Genomic DNA, 26967 nt, shown 5'->3' on the forward strand with positions numbered 1-26967 from the left:
GGGCCGCATCTGGCCCGCGGGCCGCAGGTTGCCTACCCCTGTTTTAAAGAATGGGATTTTCCCATGCATTCACATCTTGCACCTAGTGTGGGAATAAAAGCCTGTGTGATAATCTCTTATGACACTCTTTATGCACAACATAGGCACAGCAATTTTATTCAAATTATTTAGTTAGACATCAAACCAAGGAATTAAATTAATGGCAGTTTAAATCAGATTTGGCATGAGAGAATCAAGTATGCTGTTTTCACTGCATAAATAATCATGACCCCATACTTACATTAATTATAACTGAAAATTTTCCAATGCCACTCAAAATGTTAAACCAAATCCCTGTAAGAGAGGACAGTACACTGTTAAAATCTCTTATTTGTATTCCTGTTTTGAGTGCTAACAAATTTTGAGCATCATCTTTTTTTGTCTACAAATTACCTCTATCATAATTTTAAATACAATTTAAATTTAAAAAAAAACATACCAATATCTTTTGCTCTTACTGTATCAGGTCTTCTTAGCTCACTGACAAACTTTTTGGCATCAAGGCGGACTTCAATAACATTATTGAGCAAGGCAAACACTGGGGCCAGAGGAAAGGAAGCAACAAAGAGTGTGACGAAGCCAAATTGTATGACTAGAAAAGAGAAAAGCATTGCTCCTCAGAACATCATAACATTATATATATCCCCATGTATTACATTTTTGACATTATGGCCTTTTGGTTGCCCTATTACAGTAGTCCCCAAACTTTTTCAAGGTACCACACCATGAAAGCCATACCTCTAGTGGCCCTCCATTTGTATGTCTTGATATTAAATCTACCGTTCTACTGCAAATTCAAAAGAACCAATCACAATCGCTGCTCCCTTTGCACTCAGTCACCTTTGGAGCAACAACCAAGAAGCTTCTCTCTTGTGGTGGCCTTGTGGCTGATCAACTGGCTGTTCAGTGACTGCTTCCTTTGAACCTTTTCATCCTGGGAGCAGCAACCACGAAGCTGTCTCAGCAGTGACTGAGAAGTCTCACGCCCATGGTGTCCTTGTGGCAAAGGCCAGTGAGGGCAAGAGGTCTCTCAATTGCTGCTCAGCCAGCTGCCCAGTTGTTGCTCCCAAAGTGACCAGGTACAAAGGAAGATGTTTCTACCCAGGCTGGAAGGACTCTCAAGTCTTCATCACTGGGGTGGAGAGGGGCACTGTCAATGTCTGTAGGGGGTTTAAAGAGTCCAAATGCTCAGGGCTGGAGAATGGCAAGGATTGGGAAAGAGAAAGATTTTCACTTTGACAGTTAAAGCGGTGTCAAACAGGAGCACTTCCAAAACAGACTCTTTCCAAGAATTAACTCTAGAAAATCCCCCCTATTTCTCCACAGACATGACTTCCCCACATAACTTCAAGTCCCCCCCCATACAAACAAATTGTTTCTTCTTCTACCTCTTCTCTAAACCTGTCTAATGAAAGAAATCAGTAAGACCTGTTTGACAGTGGAATGTACTGTCTCAGAGTGTAGTGGAGTCGGTTTTCAAGATTTTTAAAGAGAGGTTGGATAGCCATCCATCAATAGTGCTTTGTTCATGTGTTCTTGTGTGGCAAGAGCTTAGAGTAGATGGCCCTTGTCTCTTCCAGTTCTATGGTTCTTTCATTGTATGATCCATGTCTGCAGTCCTTGGAGTTGGCAGTAATAGTCAAACCCACCTGCCAGTCATCCCTTTTCTCCATCTTATACTCATCAGATCTCATGTAATTCCACCTCATCTTTTTCCAGCTCTGATTCTGCATCTGACTTGGGTTCCTCAGCCTGAGAAAACTCACAAGGTGCAAATGTTGAGGAGAATGCCCTCATAGGTGCTGAGCAGGACCCAAGAATCTTGCAACAAGTATCAGCTGCATTGGCCCACTCTGTGGAAGAGCTGTAAGACGAATGAGTGAGCTCTGACTTAAACCCAGAGCTGAAGAACCGAAGAACCAAGGAATTGTGCTTTAAACAGAGCTAAAGGAACAAACAAGATGGTTCCGCGCAAAGCACTGATGTGACAAAGGTATTTGGCAACCGAGGCGAGGAAAGTCTGAAAACTTGGAAGCTGAAGTGGGGTGCCGTCCAGGTGTGACGAACCATGACCGGGAAGAACCTTATCTCCTGAGTCGCCATGATGAGGAACTGACAGGACAATGGAGAACTTTGAACAGAACGAGTTGCTTTGAACACGGACTGATCTGAACAACCTGTCTGTCCTCCCAAAAGAGGAATTTGAGTAATGGGCTGCAATATTGCAAGACTTCAGCAGCCAAAAGCCAGAGAGAAGAAAAAAATATAAAGACCCTGGACTTTCATCTCCATTTTGTTGGCACCAACCGCGGCAATGGTGTCATCCCCAGCCTTCGAGAACACCTGATCAATGTTCGGCGGAAGGAAAGTGTGTGTGAGTATTGTATGAATGTGTGAGTGAAAGAGCTCTTGATAATCAATGTTTGTGTTACTTGTGTGATTCAATAAATGTTACATGCATGGTGTTTAAAACCAAATTTGGTGTCTCAATGTCTTTCTCAGCCTTGCTGTGAATAGGTCCACGGAGGGAGAGGTTTTCATTACACGCTCTCAGGATAAACAGGTTGCCCTTACAATCTTGGGCATAACAGAGCTTCCACAAATGTGGAATTTGAGCAGTAAATCTCTTCACTTCGGTAGAGAACATTTCAGGATCTGCTGCTCCAGAGTTTTCTGAGGGAAGGGCGATGCCCTTCTTGTTTCATTGACATGGCACCCTTGTGTATATTTTTCATCCATTTCCACTCATCGCCAGAGTGTTGGCAAAGATTCATAAAGAAAAGAAGTGCACTCCTAATCGTGCCATGCAACACTCCTATGCATACAAGTGAAAGAAATGCCTTGATTTTTTGTCACCTAGTGGGATTTCTCCAGCGCAGGCAAACATCAAGCATGTTCCTCCATCAGGTGTTATCCGGTGATAATTTCAAGTATTTTTGGGTTCATTGGCAAATCTTCATTTCCAGGTGAAGAAGTTTCTGAGAGGTGACAAGGACCTCCACCCCAACCTCACTTTTAAAACCAACACCACAATGGAACTTAGAATTTAAGCTTTCCTAACTCTCCAGGAAATCTTTGATCCAATGCCTGCCTACCTACATGGAAGATGGCCTTATTTGTGGAGATTACATCAGCCAGGCACGCAGGGGAGCTATTTTCCCTTAGAGTACACAAAGTTATCTTCAGAACAGACATTACATTTCTATCCAAAGTTGTGACAGTGTTACACATCGATCAGGACATTGTGTTGCATGCATTGATGCAGAATCCTACATCAGATTTCGAGTGGAGTCAACATTGCCTTGATGTAAGAAGGGCCCTTGCCTTCTATGATCATAGGGCTGCATGCTTCTGAACTTCTGTTACAGACTGCCAAAATAAAGCTGCTTCGGGTCTTTTGGGGGGTATGCTGTTTAAATGATGCATGCATCCTAAGAATCTGGAAGCTGCACCGAAGCTGCACTCCAGTGCTTAGGAATGGAGTGTGGCTTTGGCGCGACCTCCTGACTCTTAGGACCCATGCATCATTTAAATAGCATACCTCCAAAGAGACCCGAAGCAGCTTTATTTTGGCAGTCTGTAACAGGTCAAAGACTCTCATTCTGCTACTCTTCAAAGTGATTCTTGATGTGGGTGGTCCCCATGAACTGTGTAAGAAAGACTCCAGCCCATACCTGTAATAATTCTAGGTTGGCTGTGACCATATCATCCACCTTTCTCTGAGAAGTGTGCTACTGGAGGATGTGTGCAGGATGGCTACACAGCCATTGACCATTTCCCACAGTACATGTGAGTTCTGCCTTTATGAGACCTGTGCTGTATTTCTGTCTTGCATGATGCCTCTGGAAGGGTTGTACTGTTCTCTTCCCTGGCATGGCACCCCTTCCTCCTATGGTTAATTGCTTGCTAGTCTCTGTCAGTGACAGGGACCATGAAGAAGGACAGATTGCTTATTTGTAACTACAGTTCTTTGAGTGCCATCTGTGAACACACAGTCCTCCTGTTCTCCTATCATTATGTCATGCATGTCCTTAGATCCTTGGCTGATGCTTTGGGAACCATGGAACTGAGGGTTCAGAGGGAAATGTGCCTGGTAGACACATGTGAAGTGGGCAAGGCTCCGCCCCAAAACTTTATACAATAGCTCTAGAATGTTCTGAATGGTGCACTGTGTAGGTGCTGATAATCCATCACTGTGAATTCGAAGTTGGCCACTCAAGAACTACAGTTACAGATAAGCAATCTGTCCTTGCCCTCACTGATTAAAGGTAATGTAATGGATAATCAACTAAAGTTTGTTTAGTTATTTAACCCATCAGACAAATTACACCTTGCTGTCTGAATCACATCATTTTGCACCCATTTAACTCTACATATATTAGCTTCACAAGACGCACAAGATAAAGTTGTTTAGGACAGAGCAAGTCACTTAGTACTACTACTTTCTGGGTTCTTAAGTATACCAGCAGAAATTTCAGTAATTCTGGTATTCATGTTCTGATAGTTAAGAGCAAGAATAAAATTAATATGCTTTACCAAATGAATTAATGGCTTTTGGGAAAAACATCAGTTTGGTTCTGGTAGTTGGAAAGTATACTCAAAGACCTTACTCATCTCCATGTATTCTGGAGTCAGCCCAGTGAAAGGTTCCAAGACATAGTCTAGTTCCCATTGCTGAGGTTGCTTAGAGAGATTAGAATTGCTTTCCTTTGTCTCAGACCTCTCATCCTTCAGTTTACGAAACAGTTTCTTTAATTTGCTGTAGAATTAAAAGGGTAGACAATTAATTTGATTAAATTTTTTTGATGTTATATCCTTTTAAAAAGATCACATCATTACAAAACTTTCACTTCACTCTTCAAAGCATTAGGCAGCTGTAGTTTTCAAGAGTTTAAAACCTTTTGCAATCATTTGCATATAGATGATATGGGCACACCTATAAGCATCGACTTAAATGTTATTATAGACACATGGAATCATAGAATCCTAGAATTGGCATGTTCTCCATGGGCCAACTTCTTGTTCAAATGTGTGATCTCCAGCTAGACTGTCCGCAGCAGGTAGCTCTCCTGCCTACTTTTGAAGACATCCAAAGAAGGAGACTGCACCACCACTCTAAGCAATTGGTTCCATTGCAGAACTGTCCTCTCTGGAGATTATTACATGGGAGGCAAGTGTTCTTCCCCCGTTGTCAAACCACGTTAATCGCATTTTCGGGGGGAAAGATTATCACACCCCATGCACTTATCCCATTCTTCTCTTGTCCGTAAACATCATTTGGTACTAACGGAAACTCCAGTTAATACCAAATGACAGGCCCATGATTATTTATGGACAGGAGAAGAACAGGACAAGCATGCAGGGGTGTGATAATCTTACCCACGATCATGAAATTAACACAGTTTAATGACGGAAGGACGCTTGCCTCCTCCATGTGATAATCTCCTCTATCAAGAAGTTCCTTCTAATAGTCAATCAAAATCTACCTCCTGTAACATGAGGCCTAGTTCTACTCTAACAGCTGTTTGATAGTAGAACACACTCCCTCGGAGTGTGGTGGAGACTCTCTCCTTGGAAGTCTTTAAACAGAGGCTGGATGGCCATCTGTTGGGTATGCTTTGATTGAGAGTTCCTGCATGGAAGGGGGTTGGACTGGATGGCCCTTGTGGTCTCTATGATTCTATGATTCTCTGAGGCAGCAGAGAACAAGCCAGTGCCCTTCTCTTTTTGGTATTTAAAGAGTGCAATCATGTCACTTTCAGTCTTCTCTTCACCAAGCAGAACATGCCCAGAATATGCTTCAATTTCTCCTCATATGTTTTGTTTTCCATGCCTCTTATCATCCACATTGCCCTTCTTGAAACTTCCCCCAGTTTGTCTATATCCTTCTTAAAATGAGGCACCCATTAGTACTCTAGATGAGGCCTGACCAGTACAGAATATAGTGGGACTAATACCTCCCTCAACTTGGAAACTATGCTTCTGTCAATGCATCAGTTTTCTATACCTTCCCAGGCTATGAGCACAATGACATTTGAAGACAAGATCTAGGTGCATCCATGTCCCTACACCTATTTAATGCTGTGTACTATCTGAATATGGTTTAATATAGTTTAACTGAATATGGTTTAATTGTCAGGCGCTTTCCCCAGAAAGCCATAAAATTGCATATTTTCAAGAATTCTCACATAGAATTTTTTGTGATCCCACTTAATGTCCATGAAAGCAACTGAAAAAGTAAGTTATACTTATTTGTGTTTTTGTTTACTTTTACCAACTTATTCCATACTACATGCCAAAAGACCTAATCAAAATATTATAATATCAAGACAACTATATTTTTTCAAGTATGTTTTCCATGAATCATCTACAACCAATCAATAAGTACAAGTATACAGAAAGTGTTAAACATAGTCAATACAATAATAGTGACAGAAGTAGATACCTTATTAATTATAATTCATACATATATATCAACCAACATTGCCTTGATGTAAGAAGGGCCCTTGCCTTCTATGATCATAGGGCTGCATGCTTCTGAACTTCTGTTACAGACAGCCAAAATAAAGCTGCTTCAGGTCTTTTGGGGGATATGCTGTTTAAATGATGCATGCATCCTAAGAATCCGGAAGCTGCACCAAAGCTGCACTCCAGTGCTTAGGAATGGAGCGTGGCTTTGGCACGACCTCCTGACTCTTAGGACCCATGCATCATTTAAATAGCATACCTCCAAAGAGACCCGAAGCAGCTCTATTTTGGCAGACTGTAACAGGCCATTGTTACTTCGGTCAGGTTCACACATTTCCATGGATTTCAACAAATTTAAACCAGCCCATGATACACATTAGAGAAATAAGAGTATGTTTGTGATTTGAATACATACGGGACTCCTATTTCAAAAACATTGTTTTGAATCAACTGTTTTCCCAACATTATAATGCTCAGCTGAATGCAGAGTTCCATTAGGCAGCCTCCTGGAGCACACTAAAGTGGAAGGGAAACAACAAATGATCAGTACAATAGAGGCGAGAATAGCAGCATGTGAGTGATACTAGTCTAATACCCAGACTACTCTGATTGTTTCTATAATATTCAGTGGTTAATAAGGGGCATACAAGAGAGGTTTTAACTCCATCCAATTATGATGATCAAAGCTGTTTGCTCTTTATTATGCACTGCTGTGCCATGATATAATTATTTTCATCAATGGACACATAAACCAATGCTTACTTCTTTTTCTTTTTTTTAAAATATCCAACCTGGATGTCCTCTGAATTAGACAGGTTTTGGAGGTATTAAATAATTATTGGATGGAAAGAGGAATAGATTATTAGTCTATTATGAACAAATGGCATAAGGAAGGAAGGACGAAAGGAAAGACCATACTCTTTTGTCAGATGAAGCTGATGCACCAACTCCTCTATATCCCATAGTCCCTGCTACCGTTAATTTGCTGATAAGCAGAATCAGAGATCATATATTAGGCATATTACATATGGTTATCTGCACACTTTTGAAAATTAGGTCTGGAAAATTCCATTCATTGTAATATGCTTTTAAAGAAATCATGGCATTTACTAGAGCAGTCAGTGAATCAAGAGTGCAGAATTAATCAGAAACATATTTAATGCATCTCAGCATACAGAGACCATTTTTCTGCATTATAAAATAACTACATCATTTTATCTCCCCTCTCAAATAGAATAAAAAAGATCAATGCCAGACCACTGTTTTATGTATAAGGATCCAGGTGCAGGTACAGTACTGGCATCACAGGAATAATGAATAGTGTTAAGTCTTGTGGGGGTAAGATGGAAATAAATGAGCATTTAACTAATGAATTGTAACCACTTATTTCTTAGCTGTAATAAAGGAGTGCCATGAACTTATACAGAACCAATTTAACTAATTATTTCCAAGCTCTGGCAAAAAGTACTATACGGAAAACTGTTTGAGAGCTATTTCCTGTGATCTGTTTCCTCAGAACAATAGAGAGAAATAAGATGCTGATGATACCTGACAGTGGCATCACTATGGGTGTGTCGGGTTTGTGGGGTGTGTGAGGACAGCACCAGATGACACCTAAGGGTGTGTATAATACTACTGCTCCTGAAATATCTGCTTTTTGGCAGACAGGGGTTGTGGCATTCAACTGTATCTCTTTAAATTGCCAAAAAGATGGTGTGAATGGGGTGAAGTTCAGTGGGAGGAGAAAGGAAAGGCCCCAGTTTTTTTTTAAAAAAATCAAATTTCAAAAATTAATTTTTAATTTTATTTTTTTAATTACTCATTTTCACTTTAATCACATGTAACCATGTATATGTAAACACATTTATTATGTGCATATGCTATTGTAGTTTAAAGGTATAATTTTAATTTTGCAAGTTGTTTATGTCACAGTTGTTACCAATACATTCAGTGATATATGGAAATTACAATTTATGAGTAAATTAATGCAAAGATATATTACTAAGGATTCTGTATGGTGTGGTATGGGAGGAGGTCAATGGGAGGGTAACATCATGAATAACCACATCGAGTGACACTAACCCTAGTAACACCACTGATACTTGGCTTTGATGTCAAATAAACCTGTCTGACCAAATGCACAAAGCCGAAATAAGCTTGACTTACACGGAACAGAAATATGTAAAGAAAATGGATATGCTAATCAATTGTGTCTATTGTCCTTGAATTCTGGTAGTATGATTAATACCTGATATTGCCAATTTCTTTCCTAATAATAATAATAATAATATGTTTTATTTTTATACCGCTTTTCCAAGGTGATCAAAGCGGTTCACAGAATCAATAAAAATTAACACATTATAAAAACAACATGTAATAAGACAAGCAAGATGGTGGTCAGGAGGAGGGCATGTCTTCTTAGCAGGCAGAGGCCTGTTGTTGCTGGCCTGCTTCTCTCCCCCTCAAGATGGTGGTCGGATTAGATATATTGCATAAATTTTCATGTGAAAACAAATCTGCGATTTACCTCTTTCATCACTAGTATGTTTGAAAATGGAAGAATAACAGTTTATGTCTTTGTACTTACCTCTTCCATTCGGTAACCAGCAAACACATAGACATATTTGCCCGGTCGTCCAACAAACCTGAGAGAAACATACAAGTAATGCATATTTAGTGTAATGATTAAATCAGTATGAGAAAAAAAAATCATACCATTAAAATCAAATATTTATTTTTTGTGGCCAAATGTTATATAATATATTTTAGATTTTGAAATAAATGTAACACCATTATATTGACCTGGCTCCATTGGGAGCCATAATATAATCACTTGTTGAATAATGAGTCAATGCATATGTAAATCTCATGAATTCAATGGGTCCATTTTAGTTGTGATTTAGGCAATTATATCACAACCTCTCTTGGTTGCATACATTAACGCAAAGAGGGAGCTGGAGTACATTAGAAGTTGAAAAAAAAATACTTTCAGGAGTTTTAACTTGATCAAGAGTCTAGAATCCCAGGTATGATCATCCTAGGAGGAATATCAAAGGTGCGTTACAGACGTGCCAAAGTGGTGTAGTAGGGTTGACTCAGTGTGCCGCCATCTTGACGTAGTGGGCACGTTGCGTCCACACATTGTGCGCAGCATATGACGCTGCGAGTGCGCCATTGGTGCCTTGCAACGTCATACGCGTGCTGCAACAAGAAGTACCGTTTTGAGGCTTCATTTTGCAGTGCAGAGGAGCCGCGCAGTTTGGACTTTGGGGCTCCTCCCTGCTGCAAATGGCGGCGGTGGCACACCACCCATTTTGGATGGTCTGTAACGCGCCTAAGATGAAACAGCCATCTTTGGGAAGTAATGGCTATATTAGTAAAAGAGAACCGATAATCCTAAAGGAATTTGGATAGATCCTAATGGTAAAGGTGGTGGAAAAGCTCGAGCAGGAAAACTACTGGCCAGAAGCAGTAGTGGGTAGTGAAACTGGTGGAGGAACTCTTAGAGACAATGGCAACAGCACTCTAGCTAATTCTTGTTTGTACTGTGTGGAAAGAGGACACTAATAAACTGCTTCTGAATGTCTTCTACCATGAAAATCTTATAGATCATAGAATCTTAGGGTTGGAAGAGACCGCAAGAGCCATTCAGTGAAATCCTTAGCCATGCAGTAATACACAGTCATAGCACTCCTGACAGATGTCCATCTAGCCTGTGTTTAAAAACCTCCAAAGAAGGAAATTCCACCACCCTCCAAGGGAGTGTGTTCTACTGTCAAACAGCTCTTACTGTCAGGAAATTCTACCTAATGTCCTTCTTCATCCAAGTCATTGATACAGATGCTGAATAGCACTGGACCCAGGGGAGAACCCTGTGGTGCCCCACTCATCTTTTCTCTATAGGATGAAGAGTACCCTGTGGGTTTGACTGGTCAACCAGTTACAAATCCACCTAACAGTTGCATTGTCTAGCCCACGTTCTACTAGCTTGTTTGCAAGAATATTGTTGAATCAAGATATGTTACATCCATAGCATTCCCTTAATCTACCAAGCTGGTAATTATATATATTATATATGTAAGAGATCAGATTAGTCTGGTATGAGTTGTTTATCAGAAACCCATGATGACTTTTGGTGATTATGGCATTCCCTTCTAAATGTTCACAGACTCTCTGTTTAATGAGCTGCTCGGGAATCTTTCCTAGTGTTGATGTCAGGCTAAACGGGTGGTAGTTGTTTGGGTCCTCTCTTCCCACCCTTTTTGAAGATATGGACATTTGCCCTCTTCCAGGCTGCTGGGATGTCTCCTATTCTCCAGGAATTCTCAAAGATTATTGCCAATGGTTCTGGGATTACTTCTACCAAATCAAATAATGCAAGAGATAATAATAATGCTGGAAAATGGCACATACATACACTGCAAGGCAGAGCCTTCAGAATATCATAAGGGATTATAAACCTTTGGGTAGGAAGAGATGGATGCACAGGTTGTCATCTCATCTCTTCTCCTAGTTGAAGGGCATGGTCCAGGAAGGGTGAGGAAAATAGCAGAGGTGAATAAATGGCTCTGCAGATGGTGCTGTCAAAAATGATTTGGATCATGGTCTGAGGTTCCATGAGGAGGGACCTCTGGCAAGGGATGGGTTGCCTCTCATGCCAGCTGGCAAAAACGTTTTTGCCAATAGTCTCAAAAATTTGATCAGGAGGGCTTTAAACTGAATTATGTGATGGAAGGAGACAGTATTCTGGAAGGCAAAAGGGCTGGAGAAAATACTCAAACTGTCAGAGTGGGAACAAGACAAACAGTACAAGGATCCAAAAGTGGGAAGCAAAAAGTAGGGGAGACCCATAGTCTAAGATGTCTCTACACTAATGCACAGAGAATGGGGAATAAGCAAGATGAACGTGAACTCCTAGCACAACAATGCAAGTATGATATAATAGGCATTACTGAAACCGGTTGGGATGAGTCTCATGATTGGAATGTAGGAATACAGGGGTATAACCTTTTCAATAGAAATAGGCCAAACAGGAAAGGAGGAGGAATAGCATTATATGTCAACGACATTTACACCACTGAAGAGATCTAGGACATCAATCCTGGAAGCCAGGTGGAGAGCATCTGATTAAAAATTAAAGGGGAGGGAAACAACAAGGATGATATTGTGGGAGTCTACTACACCACCCGCCCAAGTCAGACAGAGGAATTGGATGATGCCTTTCTAGAACAGATGACCACAGACTCAGAAAGGAGAGATGTGGTAGTGATAGGTGACTTCAACTATCCTGATATTTGCTGGAAGTCAGACTCAGCCAAATTCCTCACTTGCCTTGGAGACAATTTCATTGTCCAAAAGGTGGAAGAGGCAACAAGGGGATCAGCTATTTTGGATCTGATCCTAACCAACAGGGATGACTTGGTTAATGGAGTGCAAGTGGTGGGATGCTTAGGTGGGAGTGATTATGTACTTCTGGAGTTTGTTATACAATAAAAAGGGGAAGCCAGGCATAGTCACACACGCATTCTAGACTTTAGGAAAGCTGATTCTATTACACTTAGAGAAATACTGAGAGTGATCCAGTGGTCAGGTAGACTCAAAGAGAAGGGGGTTCAAGACGGATGAGAATTTCTCAAAAGAGAGATACTGAAAGCACAATTTCAAACAGTTCCAGTGAGGAAGTAAAATGGGAGATGTCTCAAGAAACTAGGATGGATGACTAAGGAACTTTCAAATGAGCTAAATTTTAAATAGAACATGTATAAGAAATGGGAAAACGGGGAAATCACCAAAACAAATAGCAAGCACGTTTAGGGATAAATTCAGAAAAGCTAAAACACAGAATGAACTCAGTCTTGCTAGAGAGGTTAAGAACAACAAAAAGGGCTTTGGGTATGTCCACAGCAAAAGGAAGAAGATGGAAAGGGCAGGGCCACTACGTGCAGAAGATGGCAAAATGCTAACAGGGGACAGAGAAATGGCAGAACTCAACACCTTCTTTGTTTCAGTCTTCTCAGAAAAGGCAAAGGGTGCTCAACCTGAGGATAATGGAGCAGAGGAACTTCAGCACAAAATAAGTAAAGAGATAGTACAGGAATACCTGGCTAATCTAAATGAATATAAGCCTCCAGGACCAGATGAACTACATCCAAGGGTATTAAAAGTGCTGGCAAATGTAATATCGGAGCCATTGGCAATAATCTTTGAGAACTCCCGGAGAACAAGAGAAGTCCAGCAGACTGGAGGAGGGCAAACACTGTCCCTATCTTCAAAAGGGGGAAAGATGATCCCAACAATTATCCTTCAGTTAGTCTGACATCAATACTAGGAAAGATTCTAGAACAGATAATTAAACAGAGAGTCTGAACATCTAGAAAGCAATGCCATAATCACAAAAAGTCAACACGGGTTTCAGAGAAACAAGTCATGCCAGACAAATCTAATCTGTTTTTTTTTTTTTTTGATAAAATTACCAGCTTGGTAGATGAAGGGAATGCTGTGGATATAGTATATCTTGATTTCAGTAAGATCTTTGACAAGGTTCCCCATGACATTCTTGCAAACAAGCTTGTAAAATGTGGGCTAGACAAGGTAACTGTTACATGGATTTGGAATTGGTTGACCGACTGAACCCAAAGGGTACTCAACAATGGCTTCTTTTCATCCTGGAGGGAAGTGACCAGTGGGGTCCCACAGAGTTCTGTCCTGGGTCCAGTGCTATTCAACATCTTTATGAATTACTTGGATGATAGAACTGGGGGCATACTTATCAAATTTGCAGATTACGCCAAAGTAGAAGGAATAGCAAATACCCCAGAGGACAGGATCAAAATTCAAAATGACCTGAATAGATTAGAAAGCTAGGCCAAAGCTAACAAAATTATTTTCAACACAGAGAAATGTAAGGTACTGCACTTAAGGCGGAAAAATGAAATGCACAGATATAGGATGGGTGACACCTGGCTGAACGAGACGACGTGTGAAAGGGATCTAGGAGTCCATGTAGACCACAAGTTGAACATGAGTCAACAGTGCGATGCGGCAGCTAACAAGGCCAATGTGATTTTAGGCTGCATCAATAGAAGTATAGTGTCTAGATCAAGGGAAGTAATAATTCTGCTCAATTCTGCTTCAGTCAGGACCCACCTGGAATAGTGTGTCCAGTTCCACAATTTAAAAAGGATGTTGAGAAACTGGAGCATGTCCAAAGGAGGGTGTCCAAAATGGTGAAGGGTCTAGAAACCATGCCTTATGAGGAACGACTTAGGGAGCTGAGGATGTTTAGCCTGGAGAAGAGAGGTTTACGGGGTTATATGATAGCCCTGTTTAAATACTTGAAGGGATGTCATATTGAGGAGGGAGCAAGCTTGTTGTTTGCTGCTCCTGAGACTAGGACCCAGAGCAATGGATGTAAGCTACAGAAACGAGATTCCACCTCAACCTTAGGAGGAACTTCCTGACAGTAATGGCTGTTCGACAGTAGAACAAACTCCCTCAGAGAGTGGTGGAGTCTCCCTCCTTAGAGGTCTTCAGACAGAGGCTGGATGGCCATCTGTCGGGGATGCTTTGATTTAGATTTCTTGCATGGCAGGGGGTTGGACTGGATGGCCCTAGTGGTAAATTCTGTGATTCTAAGGGATGTCACTCTGGATTATATTGCAAACACACAGTGGCTAATGAAGCACACAAAGCAATTACAGAAGAAAATCAGCATGTGGTTTATAGTAAAGGTAATGGTTTTCCCTTGACAAGATTGTCTAATTGTGTCCAACTGTAGGGGGTGGTGCTCATCTTCATTACTAAGCCTAAGACTAACATTGTCCAAGGTGTCTCTGTGATCATGTGGTCAGCATGGCCGCACAGAAGATCCCACTCTGGCATTAAAATCCCCCAGTAAGATGTTTTAGGTTTAGATCTAAGATTAAATTTTCTAATTCAGCCCACATACCACTAGAGAAAAAGGGTGAGGTAGTTGAATACACATTCAAGCAAATTATTTTCATAAGTCTGAACTGGAATTTTACCACCAGTAAATAATAAGGAGCTGATTTCAGGACTCTTTTCTTGCTCTGCCAACCCAAAGACTCGTTCACTAATATACATAACCCCCTGGAAGCTCTTCCTTTGGAAATATACAATTGAATTGAAATCTGATAAATTATCTAGTCCTGGCAATGAGACTGGTTCTTCTGAGATAACATAAAACCAACAGAATCCTAACTTGTATGAAGTGGCTCGAAAAAGTGATGAAAATGGCTGAAACAGATAATAATAAATAATACTAAATCGTTTATTTATAGCCCGCCTTTCCTTCAGATCAAGGCGGGTTACAGCATCATGACAACAACAACGATAAATATAAACAGTGTAAGAACACACTTTAAAAACAGAATTAAAAACACAGAATTAAAACCATACAAAAACTAGCCAAAGTGCAGGTGCAAAAAGGAGGGGGGGGGGAAGAAGCGTTACAAGGGACAATACAATACAAAACGCTGGGGGAAAGCTTGTTCGAAGAGAAAGGTTTTGAGTCTCTTCCTAAATTGGTCAAGGGAGGGGGTCGAGCGGAGCTCTTCGGGAAGTGAGTTCCATAACTGCGGGGCTGAGGTTGAAAACGCCCTCTGTGCAGTCGCAGAGTGTTTCGAAAGAGGAACCCTCAGAAATTGCTTCCCGGCTGACCTGAGTGTGCGGGGCGGATTATATGGGGAGAGGCGGTCCTCCAAGTACCCTGGGCCCAAGCCATTTAGGGCTTTATAGGTTATAACCAACACCTTGTATTGCTCCCAGAAGCGAATAGGCAGCCAATGTAGATCTTACAGAACAGGTGTTATATGGCTGGACCTGGAGCATCCAGTGACCAGTCTGGCTGCCATGTTCTGCACTAATTGAAGCTTCCGGGTTTGGTACAAGGGTTGCCCCATGTAGAGTGCGTTACAGAAATCCAACCAAGAGGTTACCAGAGCATGTACCACTGTTTCAAGGTCCCCCCGGCCCAGGTAGGGTCACAGCTGGCATATCAACCGAAGCTGATAACAGGTACTCCTGACTGTCGCATCCACCTGAGATGTAAGGTGGAGCGACGAGTCCAGGAACACCCCCAGACTGTGAACAGAGTCCTTCAGGGGAAGTGTGACCCCATTTAGGACAGGTGGACAAATCTCCAAACCGGACCCGGGAATCCTATCACAAGTACTTCCTTTTTCTCTGGATTCAGTCTGAGTCTGTTTTCCCTCATCCAGATAAATTAATTTGGTGAGAAGAAAGCAGATATTTTTAATAGATAATTGGAAACCATTTATAGAATGTGTTAAACAATTAAAGGAGACATTAATAACATTGGATTTGACAACTAGCTACGTGGCATGTGTATGCGTGTGTATGTGGGCTATTATTATGGTTAATCATAGATGTTGCTATTTAAGATGGTACTGAGGAATTTCATTACAGCCAGAGGCTCTTATTGGCCATGTGAGGACTTGGGATAAAGTTTAATAAAAGACAGGTAATAAAATTTCAACATTGAAAAGTAACTTATCTTGAGACTCAGCTGTCCAGTCCTGTGCAAACAGCTCCTTGATTTGGCACAGAACTTTTAATTTCTCAAGGAGTCTCTGTGTTGTTACATCTAGAAAAAGTTTTAGGTACTGTATAGCTATAACTTGCCAAATTGTAGTCCAGTGAAAGAGTTTTAACTATGTTGGAGGTAGAAAACTTCAAAGGGTTAAGTTTCAGTTCTTTGGTTAAGGATTCCTTTGTTCCAGCTAAACCAGCTTGACTTATCAACAGCAAAGCAACAGTGTGACTTTCTCTAAATACTGGTGGAATGCAGAAAATATGCTTTATCTATGTGGAATATTACAACATGGACAGAACATTAATTTTATGCTAAGACTTCACACTCAACCTACCTTCCTTTAAAAAATGCCACATAAAAAATCGGTGCATAGGAGTTAACAAATTTCAGCAGGAAAGCCTTCAGAATTAACCTCTCCTCAAAGGCTTTTTCTGTTTTTGGTATCTCTACCAGAAAGAAAACAAACAGAAAAATGAATTGGTAAACAGCACTAAAGCACAATAAAGTACCTGTGATCCACACAACTTTTAGGGTAGGGTTCTATTGCAATGGATAACATGAAGTACAAAAGCCTGGACCCATTTCAAACTGGCTTCAGAGCGGGATATGGAGTTGAGACTGCTCTGTTTGGGCATCAATAGGGGAAGTGTTGTTGCTCTTGGACATCTCAGCGGCATTCAATACCATAGACCAGGATACTTCTGAAACGGCTGAGGGAGTTAGGTATTGGGGGCACTGTGCTCCAGTGGCTCCAGTCCTACCTCTCGGGCAGATTCCAGAAGGTGATGCTGGGGGGCAGCTGCTCTTCTAAAAGAGAGCTGACATCTGGCGTCCCTCATGCTGTTTAACATTTACATGAAGCCACTGGGAGAGATCATCCGGAGACATGGAGCATGGTGTTATTAGTACGCTGATGACACCCAAATATGTTTCTCTATGCCTCTGATTGTTGCAGTGACTAAGAATGACATCTCTCCTCTGAATGCCTGTCTTGAGTCGATAATGGGGTGGATGAGATAAAACAAACTCAGATTGAATCCAGAGAAAATGGTGGTACTCGCAATAGGTACCCCAGGTCTAGGGAAGGAACTTTGTCATCCTGTCCTGGACGGGGTCACACTTCCCCTAAAGGACCAAGTTCGCAGTTTGGGAGTACTCCTGGATCCTTCTCTACAATTGTCATCTCAAATAGATGCGATGGTCAGGAGTGCTTGGTACCAACTTCGGTTTGATATGCATCCCTACCTGGACTGAAAGGACCTTGAAGCATTAGTACATGCTCTGATAATCTCTTGTCTTGATTTCTGTAATGCGCTCTACATGGGGCTACCCTTGTAACAAGTTTGGAAGCTTCAATTAGTTCAAAATATAACAGCCAGACTGGTCACTGGTTCATCAAGGTTTGACCACATAACTCCAATTCACTGGCTGCTGATCAGCTTTCGGGCGCAATACAAGGTGTTGGTTATCACCTTTAAAACCCTACATGGCTTGGGCCCAAGTTACTTGCAGGAACACCTCTCCCTGCATAATCTGCCCTGCTCTCTTAGAACATCGGGGAAGAATCTGTTGGTATTACATACAACTAGACTAACTTCTGCTTCCCAGAAAGCCTTTACTGCAGCTGCTCCAAAACTTTGGAACAGTCTCCCAGAAGAGATCCATCTTACTACCTCCTTGGAGGTCTTTAAGAGGGCAGTTAAAATGGATCTCTTGCAGTGAGCTTATCCAACTAATCTTTTATAAGGTACAGTGCACCCTTGCTTTACGCAGGGGATCTGTTCTGGACTCCCCTGCATAAAGCAATTTCCACGCATGCTCAAGCCCCATTTAAGTGAATGGGGCTCGTGCATGTGGCAGTGTGGTGGTGCGCACATGCGTGCCACAGGCGCGTACCCGATTCATCTTAATGGGAGGCACCATCCCTTGCACCCTGCAAGGTACTCCATTCTGAAATCACCAGCAAGGTTCTGCCAAAGAGTCACTTGCTCAATGAGGAAGCAGTGGGAGTGGCAGCAGCCTCAGGGAGGCTTTCCAGCACTGATCAGTGAAGGGAACAGAAAATGATACCTACCAGCATCAAAGTGTTCCAGTGGGTGTATGTGATGTGTGGACAACTGGGTCATTCTGCATCCAACCCAGTCCAGCTGTCCACACTTCAAAAACACTGAAGTCACATGGGATTTCCTGGACACTTCAGAGTGTCCAGTAGACTTTCTTAAACTGGATTACAGGATAAAGAAGTAGTTTTGATGCTGATCTGGCTATATGTCACTAAAGTAATTGCAGCAGGTTCAAGGTGAGTACAGGTTTTTCCCCTCAGGTAGACATTCCCTGAGATTTTTAATGAGGAACCTGTGACACGCTTATGAGGAACTTCAGTGTTTTGTAAAATCCAGACTGAGAAATGAATAGTACAGAATGAATGAATGAGCATGTTTTATAGGATAAAAAGATTTACTATCTATACCCTATTAGAAGTACTAAGTATTGTTAGGGAGAAGCAGCATTACCCATTTCTGTTAACCATTTGGCAACCATTCCATAAATCTCATCTAGGATAAGTATCACAACGAGGTTAATGATGACAGCAGTTGCTGTCACTGTAACACGGACATTTGACTTGGTTGATTCATTGGTACTCATTGACAGTGCTGCTGCTGTAGTTATACGATATACGATCACACCAAAGACTAACGAGAACGTCAGTGAAATCTGAAAAGAAACACAGGGGTATACAATTCTTTTAGAAAAGCCCTTTATAACTTAATAACTAACAAAGTTGAATGTTGTTAAAGAGCAAGGGAAAAAATCAGCTTAGGTGGCACTATGGGTGTAGTACAAAGGTATACCTACTCAGCAGCTTCCTGTATTCTCTGAAAAACATGTGTCACATATGCAAAGAACCCATTTAGATGGAGTAGAGAAACATGTCCCTTTTTCTCATGCTAGCAATGACATGGCAATGCATATGCCATATCATTGTTGAGCACTGCAGGATAGTCATATAATTGTGCATTGTTTTCTCCACTGTGCATCTGATAATTGCTGAGGAAGGAGAGAAGGTGAAATAACACAATGGACAACCAATTGGTAGGAAAAAGCCACAACTTTATTATAACAGCCAACAGAAGAACAGAGAAGGTTGGCCTGAAAGCATGAAACCCATGTTGTTCGATCAACTGAAATGCTTGGTCATGGCCAGGCTTCGGGATGACAGAGGGGTAACCGGCTTAAAGTGTCCTCCATTTAGGGAGCCGGTTATGGACATATGTGCATCTTCACCCCATGTCACCAGGGGACGCTGAATTGATGCCACCCCCTCACTGGTGACATTGCAAACCCTCATTACCCCCAGGTCCACGTGGGACTTCTAATCCAGTGCTCCACAGCACAGGAAACCACACCCACAGATCTGAGACCTATACTACCAACCCCAAGAACAGTTGTGACAGCACAAACAACTCTGCAAAAAGGGAGGGAGGGCGGGGAGCCGAATAAAAATGGTGCTGGGTGCCGGCACCACACAGCCCTATATAGGTTGGCTGGCCAATGGGAAACCAGAAAGCTGGGGTGGGACCTCCTGCCCAGGCCTCCTGGCCAATGACATGGCTGCAGCCACCAATCCCAGGCCACATCCTCGCTCCCAGGGGAACCTGGGAGTTGGAGTCAGTGGCCCTGGAAGTGCCCTGGCCCAGAAGTGTGGTGCTTCCACTCCCAGGGAACCTGGAAGTCGCAGTCCACTGACACATAGACACGAAGCGCTGCCAGCTGCACTGTGGAGCCTGGACGCTTGTGCTGCAGTGCAGGCCGCCTCCGACCACCAGACCACCAGGGAGGATCACCTTGTATCCCCCTCCCATAGCAACAGGATCAGCCTGATGAGTCGGGTGGTCCCAATATTATCAAACAGCTCTTGGAGCAGAAAAATAAATCAAAGGTATTATTAATAGGGTCTAGGCAGGACCCAGGAACTACAAGTGGCAGGATGTGTGGAGTACTTGTGTAAAAGCCTGGTAAGATTCTCTCTCTCTCTCTCTCTCTCTCTCTCTCTCTCTCTCTGTGTGTGTGTGTGTGTGTCTAGCATGGTCCTTTGGCTGGCTGTACAGCTTCCTGCAACTTGTGAAGTTTAAATGATTTCAGTCAAGTTGTTACAATTTGAACAAGGTCTCCAGGGTATGTATGTTTACTTAGCTAACACCTCTCCAAATCCTCCCTCTCTGCTGACACCAGCATTCAGTGGCAGGGAAAACATGCTCTGTTCTGCATCCACCTGCCCTTCTCAGTCAACAATAAGGAGGGGGTAGACTGACTGAATGGTAAGGCTAGTGCATGTACACATAGGGGTGGTATGGGGAGAACTGCAGTAAGCAGCAGTATGTGAGTGAACTGTGTATCTTGCTTGTCATTGTTTGGCTTTCCTGACACCCTTTTTGCCCCAGATTGGTGCCTGCTGGCCATCAGGTGTTGCTAACTTGTCTGTGCTAACTTGTCTCTGGCTGACTCTGTCTCGGACTCCAGCCTGGGGATGAAAAGAATGAGGACTGAGGTGGTAGATGTCAGAGACTGACGGAGGGAGATGCTAGCACCCTTATAGGGTCAGAACTGGGGTTGTGCTGGAAAGGAGCAGGGGAGACTGGAATATTCATTGTTTTTTAATATTCATCAGTTGAGAGGGCAAGGGGGTGTGGGCGAACTGCCAAGCAAAGAGGACAGAGGAAAAGAAAGAAGCAGTTATGCTGGACTGTTCCTGCTACAGAGAGGAGGAGGAGAGAGATAGCTGGGCAGCCATTTTGAGTGGTGACTGTTTAATTTAAAAAAAAAAACTCTAGGGAGAGTGTGCTTGTTGTAGAGGGGGTGGAGCTTCAGTGAGTCACATATGTGAGTCACTAGGGGGCGGAGCTAGCAAACTAGCTCTATATCACTCCTCCCAGAGCCTTTCCAGAGCAGTTCCTGCTATAGAGAGGAGGAGGAAAGAGGTAGCTGGGCAGCCATTTTGAGTGGTGACTGTTTAATTTTTTTAAAACTCTAGGGAGAGTGTGCTTGTTGCAGAGGGGGTGGAGCTTCAGTGAGTCACATCTGTGAGTCACTAGGGGGCGGAGCTAGCAGACTAGCTCTATATCACTCCTCCCAGAGCCGCGCGCCTCACGGTGCGCAATTTTTTTTTCATCCAAGGAGATCTACAGCAGAGGCAGAGTTGATTGAACTCACTGCCAGAAATTGGCAAAACATCAGGGGCTTTTACCTTACTGTTTTCCGGAGGATTTTTTTTAGGAGGAAGCCCACAGTCCTGTTCCAGTAATTTTCTAAGATTTTTCAGTATGGACATTGATGGAACCACTCCAGTCACCTGCAACACTTGTGGCATGTGCCAATGGCATAGATCCCGTTCTTACCACAATGCAAAGAAGTGGAGAACTTCACATGCCCCAAGTGCAAATTGGTAGCCCTCTTGGAGGAGAAAGTGCAGCAGTTGGAGTCCAGAGTAGCTACAGTTCAGCATATTAGGGAGCAGGTGTATTTCCTGGACACAACAGAACTAACAATCCTGGACGAATACCACGCAGAGGAAGATGCTGGAGCCGAGGAGATCACTTCACATACACAGGAGGCAGACAGCTGGAGGAATGTCACACAGAGAAGTAGGCCAAGAAGGGATTGTTCGGGGAGCTTGCAGCTAGAGAATCAATTCGAAGCTCTTTCCCTTATCAAGGAGGATGAAGAAGAGCAGCATGGACAAACTTCAGGGCCAGAGCAGGCAAGCCTGAGAGTAGCACCCAAGGGAACAGCTGCTGCTAAATCTCGTAGGGGGCGTGTGGTCATAGTGGGGGACTCCTTGCTGAGAGGTACAGAAGCAGTGATTTGTAGGTCTGACAAAATGTCTCGAGAGGTGTGTTGTCTCCCCAGGGCAAAGATCCATGATGTGACAGAGAGGCTGACAAGACTGGTCAAGCATATTGACCAATACCCCTTCCTTTTGGTCCATGTGGGAACCAATGATCCTGCAAGACACAGCCTTCAGAACATCAGAAGGGATTACAAGGCACTTGGTAGGAAGCTAAAAGGAATGGATGCACAGGTTGTCATCTCGTCTCTTCTCCCAGTTGAAGGGCACGGTCCAGGAAGGGAGAGGAAAATAGCGGATGTGAACATGTGGCAGATGGTGCCACCGAGAACGATTTGGATTCTTTGATCATGGGCTGCGGTTCCATGAGGAGGAACTTCTTGAAACAGACAGGCTGCATCTCAAGCCAGTTGGAAGAAATGTTTTTGCCAACAGTCTCAAGAACTTGATCAGGAGGGCTTTAAACTGAGTTCCGTGGGGAATGGAGACAATATTAAGGAAGGCGAAAGGGCTGGAGAAAATAATCAAACTGACAGAGAGTAAACAAGAAAAAAAGTGCAAGGACCCTACAGTGGGAGCCATAAAAACTTGCACATGCAGCAAGTAAAGGGGACTCATGGTCTGCGATGTCTCTACACTAATGCACAGAGCATGGGAAATAAGCAAGATGAACTTGAACTCCTAGTACAACAAAGCAAATATGATATAATAGGAATCACTGAAACCTGGTGGGATGAGTCTCATAATTGGAATGTGGAAATAGAGGGGTATAACCTTTTTAAGAGAAATAGGCCAAACAGGAAAGGAGGAGGAATAGCACTATATGTCAGAGATATTTACACCAGTGAAGAGATCCAGGACATCAATACTGGAAGCCAGGTGGAGAGCATCTGGATATAAATTAAAGGGCAGGGAAATAACAAGGATGTTATGGTGGGAGTCTACTACAGACCCCCCCAAGTCAGATGGAGGAATTGGAAGATGCCTTTCTAGAACAGATGAGCACACACTCAGAAAGGAGAGATGTAGTAGTGATGGGCGACTTCAGCTACCCTGATATTTGCTGGAAGTCAAACTCAGCAAACTCCTCAAGGTCTAGCAAATTCTTCACTTGTCTGGAAGACAATTTCATGGTCCAAAAGGTGGAAGAGGCAACAAGGGGGTCAGCTATTTTAGATCTGATCCTAACCAACAAGGATGACTTGGTTAATAGGGTGCAAGTGGTGGGATCATTAGGTGGAAGTCACCATGTTCTCCTGGAGTTTGTTATACAATGGAAAGGAAAAGCCAGGCATAATCAGACATGCATTCTAGACTTTAGGAGAGCGGATTTCAGTAAACTTAGAGTAGTATTGAGGGTGATCCTGTGGTCAGAAATACTAAAAGATAAGGGAGTTCAGGATGGATGGGAGTTTCTCAAAAGGGAGATACTGAAGGCAGAATTTAAAACAGTTCCAGTGAGAAAGAAAAACGGGAGGTGTCTCAAGAAACCAGGATGGATGACTAAGGAACTTTCAACTGAGCTAAGATTAAAAAGGGACATGTATAAGAAATGGAAAAAGGGGGAAATCACGAAAAAGGAATTCAAAGAAATAGCAGCCATGTGTAGGGGTAAAGTCAGAAAAGCTAAAGCGCAGAATGAACTCGGGCTTGCTAGAGAGGGTAAGAACAATAAAAAGGGCTTTTTTGGATATGTCCACAGCAAAAGGAAGAAGAAGGAAATGGAAGGGCCACTGTGTGGAGAAGATGGCAAAATGCTAAGAGAAGACAGAGAAAAGACAGAATTACTCAACACCTTCTTTGCCTCAGTCTTCTCAGAAAAGGAAAAGGGTGCTCAACCTGAGGATAATGGAGCAGAGGACAGATTAGGGGAATTTCAGTACAGAATAATTAATGAGATAGTAGAGGAATACCTTGTTAATCTAAATGAATTTAAGTTTCCAGGACCAGATGAACTGTGTTGTTACCTCCTCCTGACTTAGCTCCCCAAGATTGCCTTTGCTTGGGAAACTTTATGCTGAGCTATATGGCCTCAATCTCCCCATCTAGATGCATCCATCTGAGTAAAGTCTCCAGTTTCCTTGCAGCAACTGTAAAATGTCGAGATGAAAACCAACCAGAAGCATTGAATTCTTGTGGTCTCTGATCTGTTCGGAATGTGGCCTGCCAGGTGGCAGAACTTTGCTGCATTCTCTGCCACTGACTTGGTGCCCTGCCTCAGCTTCTGGACATTGGTGCATGAGATCTCTTGCTGAAACAGGTCCTCAAACTGGGCTCAGACACTGGTCATAAAGGTGTCAGAAGTGACATACTAAAAGAGAAGGGAAAGCAAGACGGATGGGAGCTTCTCAAAAGAGAGATACTGAAGGCACAATTCCAAACAGTTCCAATGAGGAAGAAAAATGGGAGGTTTCTCAAGAAACCAGGATGGATGACTAAAGAATAGGGTCTGGAAACCATGCCCTATGAGGAACTACTTAGGGAGTTGGGGATGTTTAGCCTGGAGAAGAGAAGGTTAACAGGTGATATGATAGCCCTGTTTAAATATTTGAAGGGATATCATACTGAGGAGGGAGCAAGCTTGTTTTTTTGCTGCTCTAGAGAATAGGAACCGGAATAATGGATGCAACAGGAAAACAGATTCCCCTTCAACATGGTGGAGTGGTGGAGTCTCTTTCCTTGGAGGAATTTAAACAGAGACTGGATGGTCATCTGTCGGGTATGCTTTGATTGAGAGTTCCTGCATGGTAGGGGGTTGGATTGGATTACCTTTGAGGTCTCCTCCAACTCTATGATTCTATGAAAGTCCCATCTGGCTGAATAGCACCAATCCATATGCCTCACATGGATCTTTGCTTCTGAGATCCATGCCCTCTGCTCTCTAGATATACCAGAACAAGAAGTTGTCAGATCAGTTGTGTCCGGGAAAGCAGCCAAACAGAGAAGTTGATAATACTGAGGCAGGCAAATGCAAACATTACACAACTTTGCAGCAGCAAGGAAACAGATCTTTGAGCACAGTACCAGTCCAGTGTCCAACAGAGCAAAAACAGAAGCCAGTCCACGATCCAGGGTTCTGGAGAGCAGGTCAGTGAGTCTGGTCCAGGGTCAAGAGTTCTAGGTCAATCCAAGGTCTAGGAAGCAAGGGGTCTGGCAACAAAGCCTGAGGGCGTCAGAGAGAAAAGCTTTCGCCAAGGAAAACAGACAGAGAGGCTCGGCGTTTCACAGGTGGTTATATTAGGCCAGCTCCTAATCACAGCTGTTTGGTGATTAGTGAGCGCTTCTCATATAACCTCCGGGAACGCTGGAGGCACACCCTTTCTGTCCTTCTTTGGCTGAAGGTAGGTACCAGCTCATCCTGCTCCTCTATGTCTCACAGGCCTGGACTCTCTGCTGGGGGAAGGGTGAGCTGCTGAGGCACAGGCTCTGCTGAAGTTGGCAAAGCAGAGCTAGGGACTGGCTCAGTCAACTCTGCTGGAGCTGGTAGAGCAGAACTAGCACCTGGCAGGGCAGAGCTGGGGCCTAGCTCAGCCTCAGGTTCATTTTCCTGAACCAGCTTCAATGGTTCCCCATCCCTCTTCCTAAGGATTCATCTCAATTTTTTCACTTGATGCTTTAGGTTCAGACTCTCTCTCTGAATATATGGTTACTTTGAGCAGGGTACTGTTCTTTTTGCAATTCTGGCAATCTGTGATGACCCCATCTCTAACTAACTAACCTGGCTCCATGGAGGAAAAAAAAGGGATTTACAGTGGTACCTCGGGATACGAATTACTGTACCCAGCTTACGAATTTTTCGGGATACGAAAAAATCCCATAGGGATTTATTGTTTCGGGTTACGAACGTTTTTTCGGGTTACGAAAAAACGCCGGCGCTGTTTAAATGGAGCCGTGGCGGAGCCGCGGCTTTTTTCCCCATTAGCGCCTATGGCAATTCGGGTTACGAAGGTTTTTCGGGTTACGAAATTAGCCGCGGAACGAATTAATTTCGTAACCCGAGGCACCACTGTATTGAGAAGCTCAGCATGATAGACAAGTGCTTGCCAGAACTGGCTGCAAAGTCCTGAACACAAACATATAACCTCTTTCACACTTCAGCCCCTTTCCTGCCCATTTCCCCTACTTTTCATTCTTTCCCCAAGAGAGTAATCTTGAGACTCTGGTAACATCTCTGCCTCTTTCCTTTCCTGTCCCCCACTCCCAGAAATTAACCCAATGCCATTTCAATAACAATAACAACAAGTTCCCCAATTGTAGCATCACTATTCAATACATTCTATATACCAAACTATCATAACCAATAACCCATGACAGGTGACCTCAGTGAGACCCTGACATACCCTTAGTCTTGTCAGAATCCACCTTCAGTTAGGTATTCAGGGTGTTTTCTGACAGATAGATAGATGGATAGATAGATGGTAAAATAGAGGGATAGATAGATGGATAAGTAGTCAGGCACTCAGGGTGGTTTTGTCAGATAGATAGATGGGTAGATAGATAGATACATGGATGGATAGATGAAGAGATAGATAGATAGATGAATAGATAGATAGATAGATAGATAGATAGATAGATAGATAGATAGAGGGATAGATAGGTAGATAGAGAGATGGATAGATAGACCGACAGACAGACAGACAGACAGACAGATGGGTAGATAGATAGATAGTTGGATATACGAATAGATAGATAAATAGATAGATAGGAAGATAAATGAATAGATAGATAGATAGATAGATAGATAGATAGATAGATATAGATAAACAGGTAGCAACGTTGGGAAGAGTGGGGAAAGGTTCCATGGGGAACAAGCCGGATGGTCACGTAGGGCATGGCTGCAGGTAATTTATGAGGGGTTATTGAAGATCTGAGCCCAACTCGGCATACAGCCTTAGATCTCTGCCCGATAGAATAGCCAGGAACCAAATGGTCAAAACCCCCCTTCCTTACTTCCTACAGATCAAAGCAAGGGATTCTACATCAAAGAAAGAAAAGCGGGGAACCATTTCAAGGGGAGGGGTTTGAGGGAATCTTAAGGCTC

At 42.9% G+C, this 26967-nt stretch overlaps 1 protein-coding gene across 4 annotated transcripts in view; it reads right to left on the bottom strand.

Moving 5' to 3' along the window:
* The window catches only part of ANO2 (anoctamin 2), a 154598-nt gene that overhangs the window by 19458 nt on the left and 108173 nt on the right, over nt 1–26967 (bottom strand). For 3 of the 4 annotated variants that reach the window (XM_042469198.1, XM_042469196.1, XM_042469195.1), the window contains exons 15-21: nt 18595–18796; nt 16416–16527; nt 9095–9152; nt 6923–7023; nt 4650–4798; nt 479–631; nt 281–333 (exon numbers count right to left, since the gene is read on the bottom strand). In XM_042469198.1, coding sequence (XP_042325132.1) covers nt 281–333; nt 479–631; nt 4650–4798; nt 6923–7023; nt 9095–9152; nt 16416–16527; nt 18595–18796 — 828 coding nt within the window. The remainder of the gene's footprint in view (nt 1–280; nt 334–478; nt 632–4649; nt 4799–6922; nt 7024–9094; nt 9153–16415; nt 16528–18594; nt 18797–26967) is intronic. The other variant, XM_042469197.1, reaches the window with a different exon arrangement.

Source organism: Sceloporus undulatus, chromosome 5, assembly GCF_019175285.1.
Source record: "Sceloporus undulatus isolate JIND9_A2432 ecotype Alabama chromosome 5, SceUnd_v1.1, whole genome shotgun sequence".
In the NCBI taxonomy this organism is placed as follows: Eukaryota; Metazoa; Chordata; class Lepidosauria; order Squamata; family Phrynosomatidae; genus Sceloporus; species Sceloporus undulatus.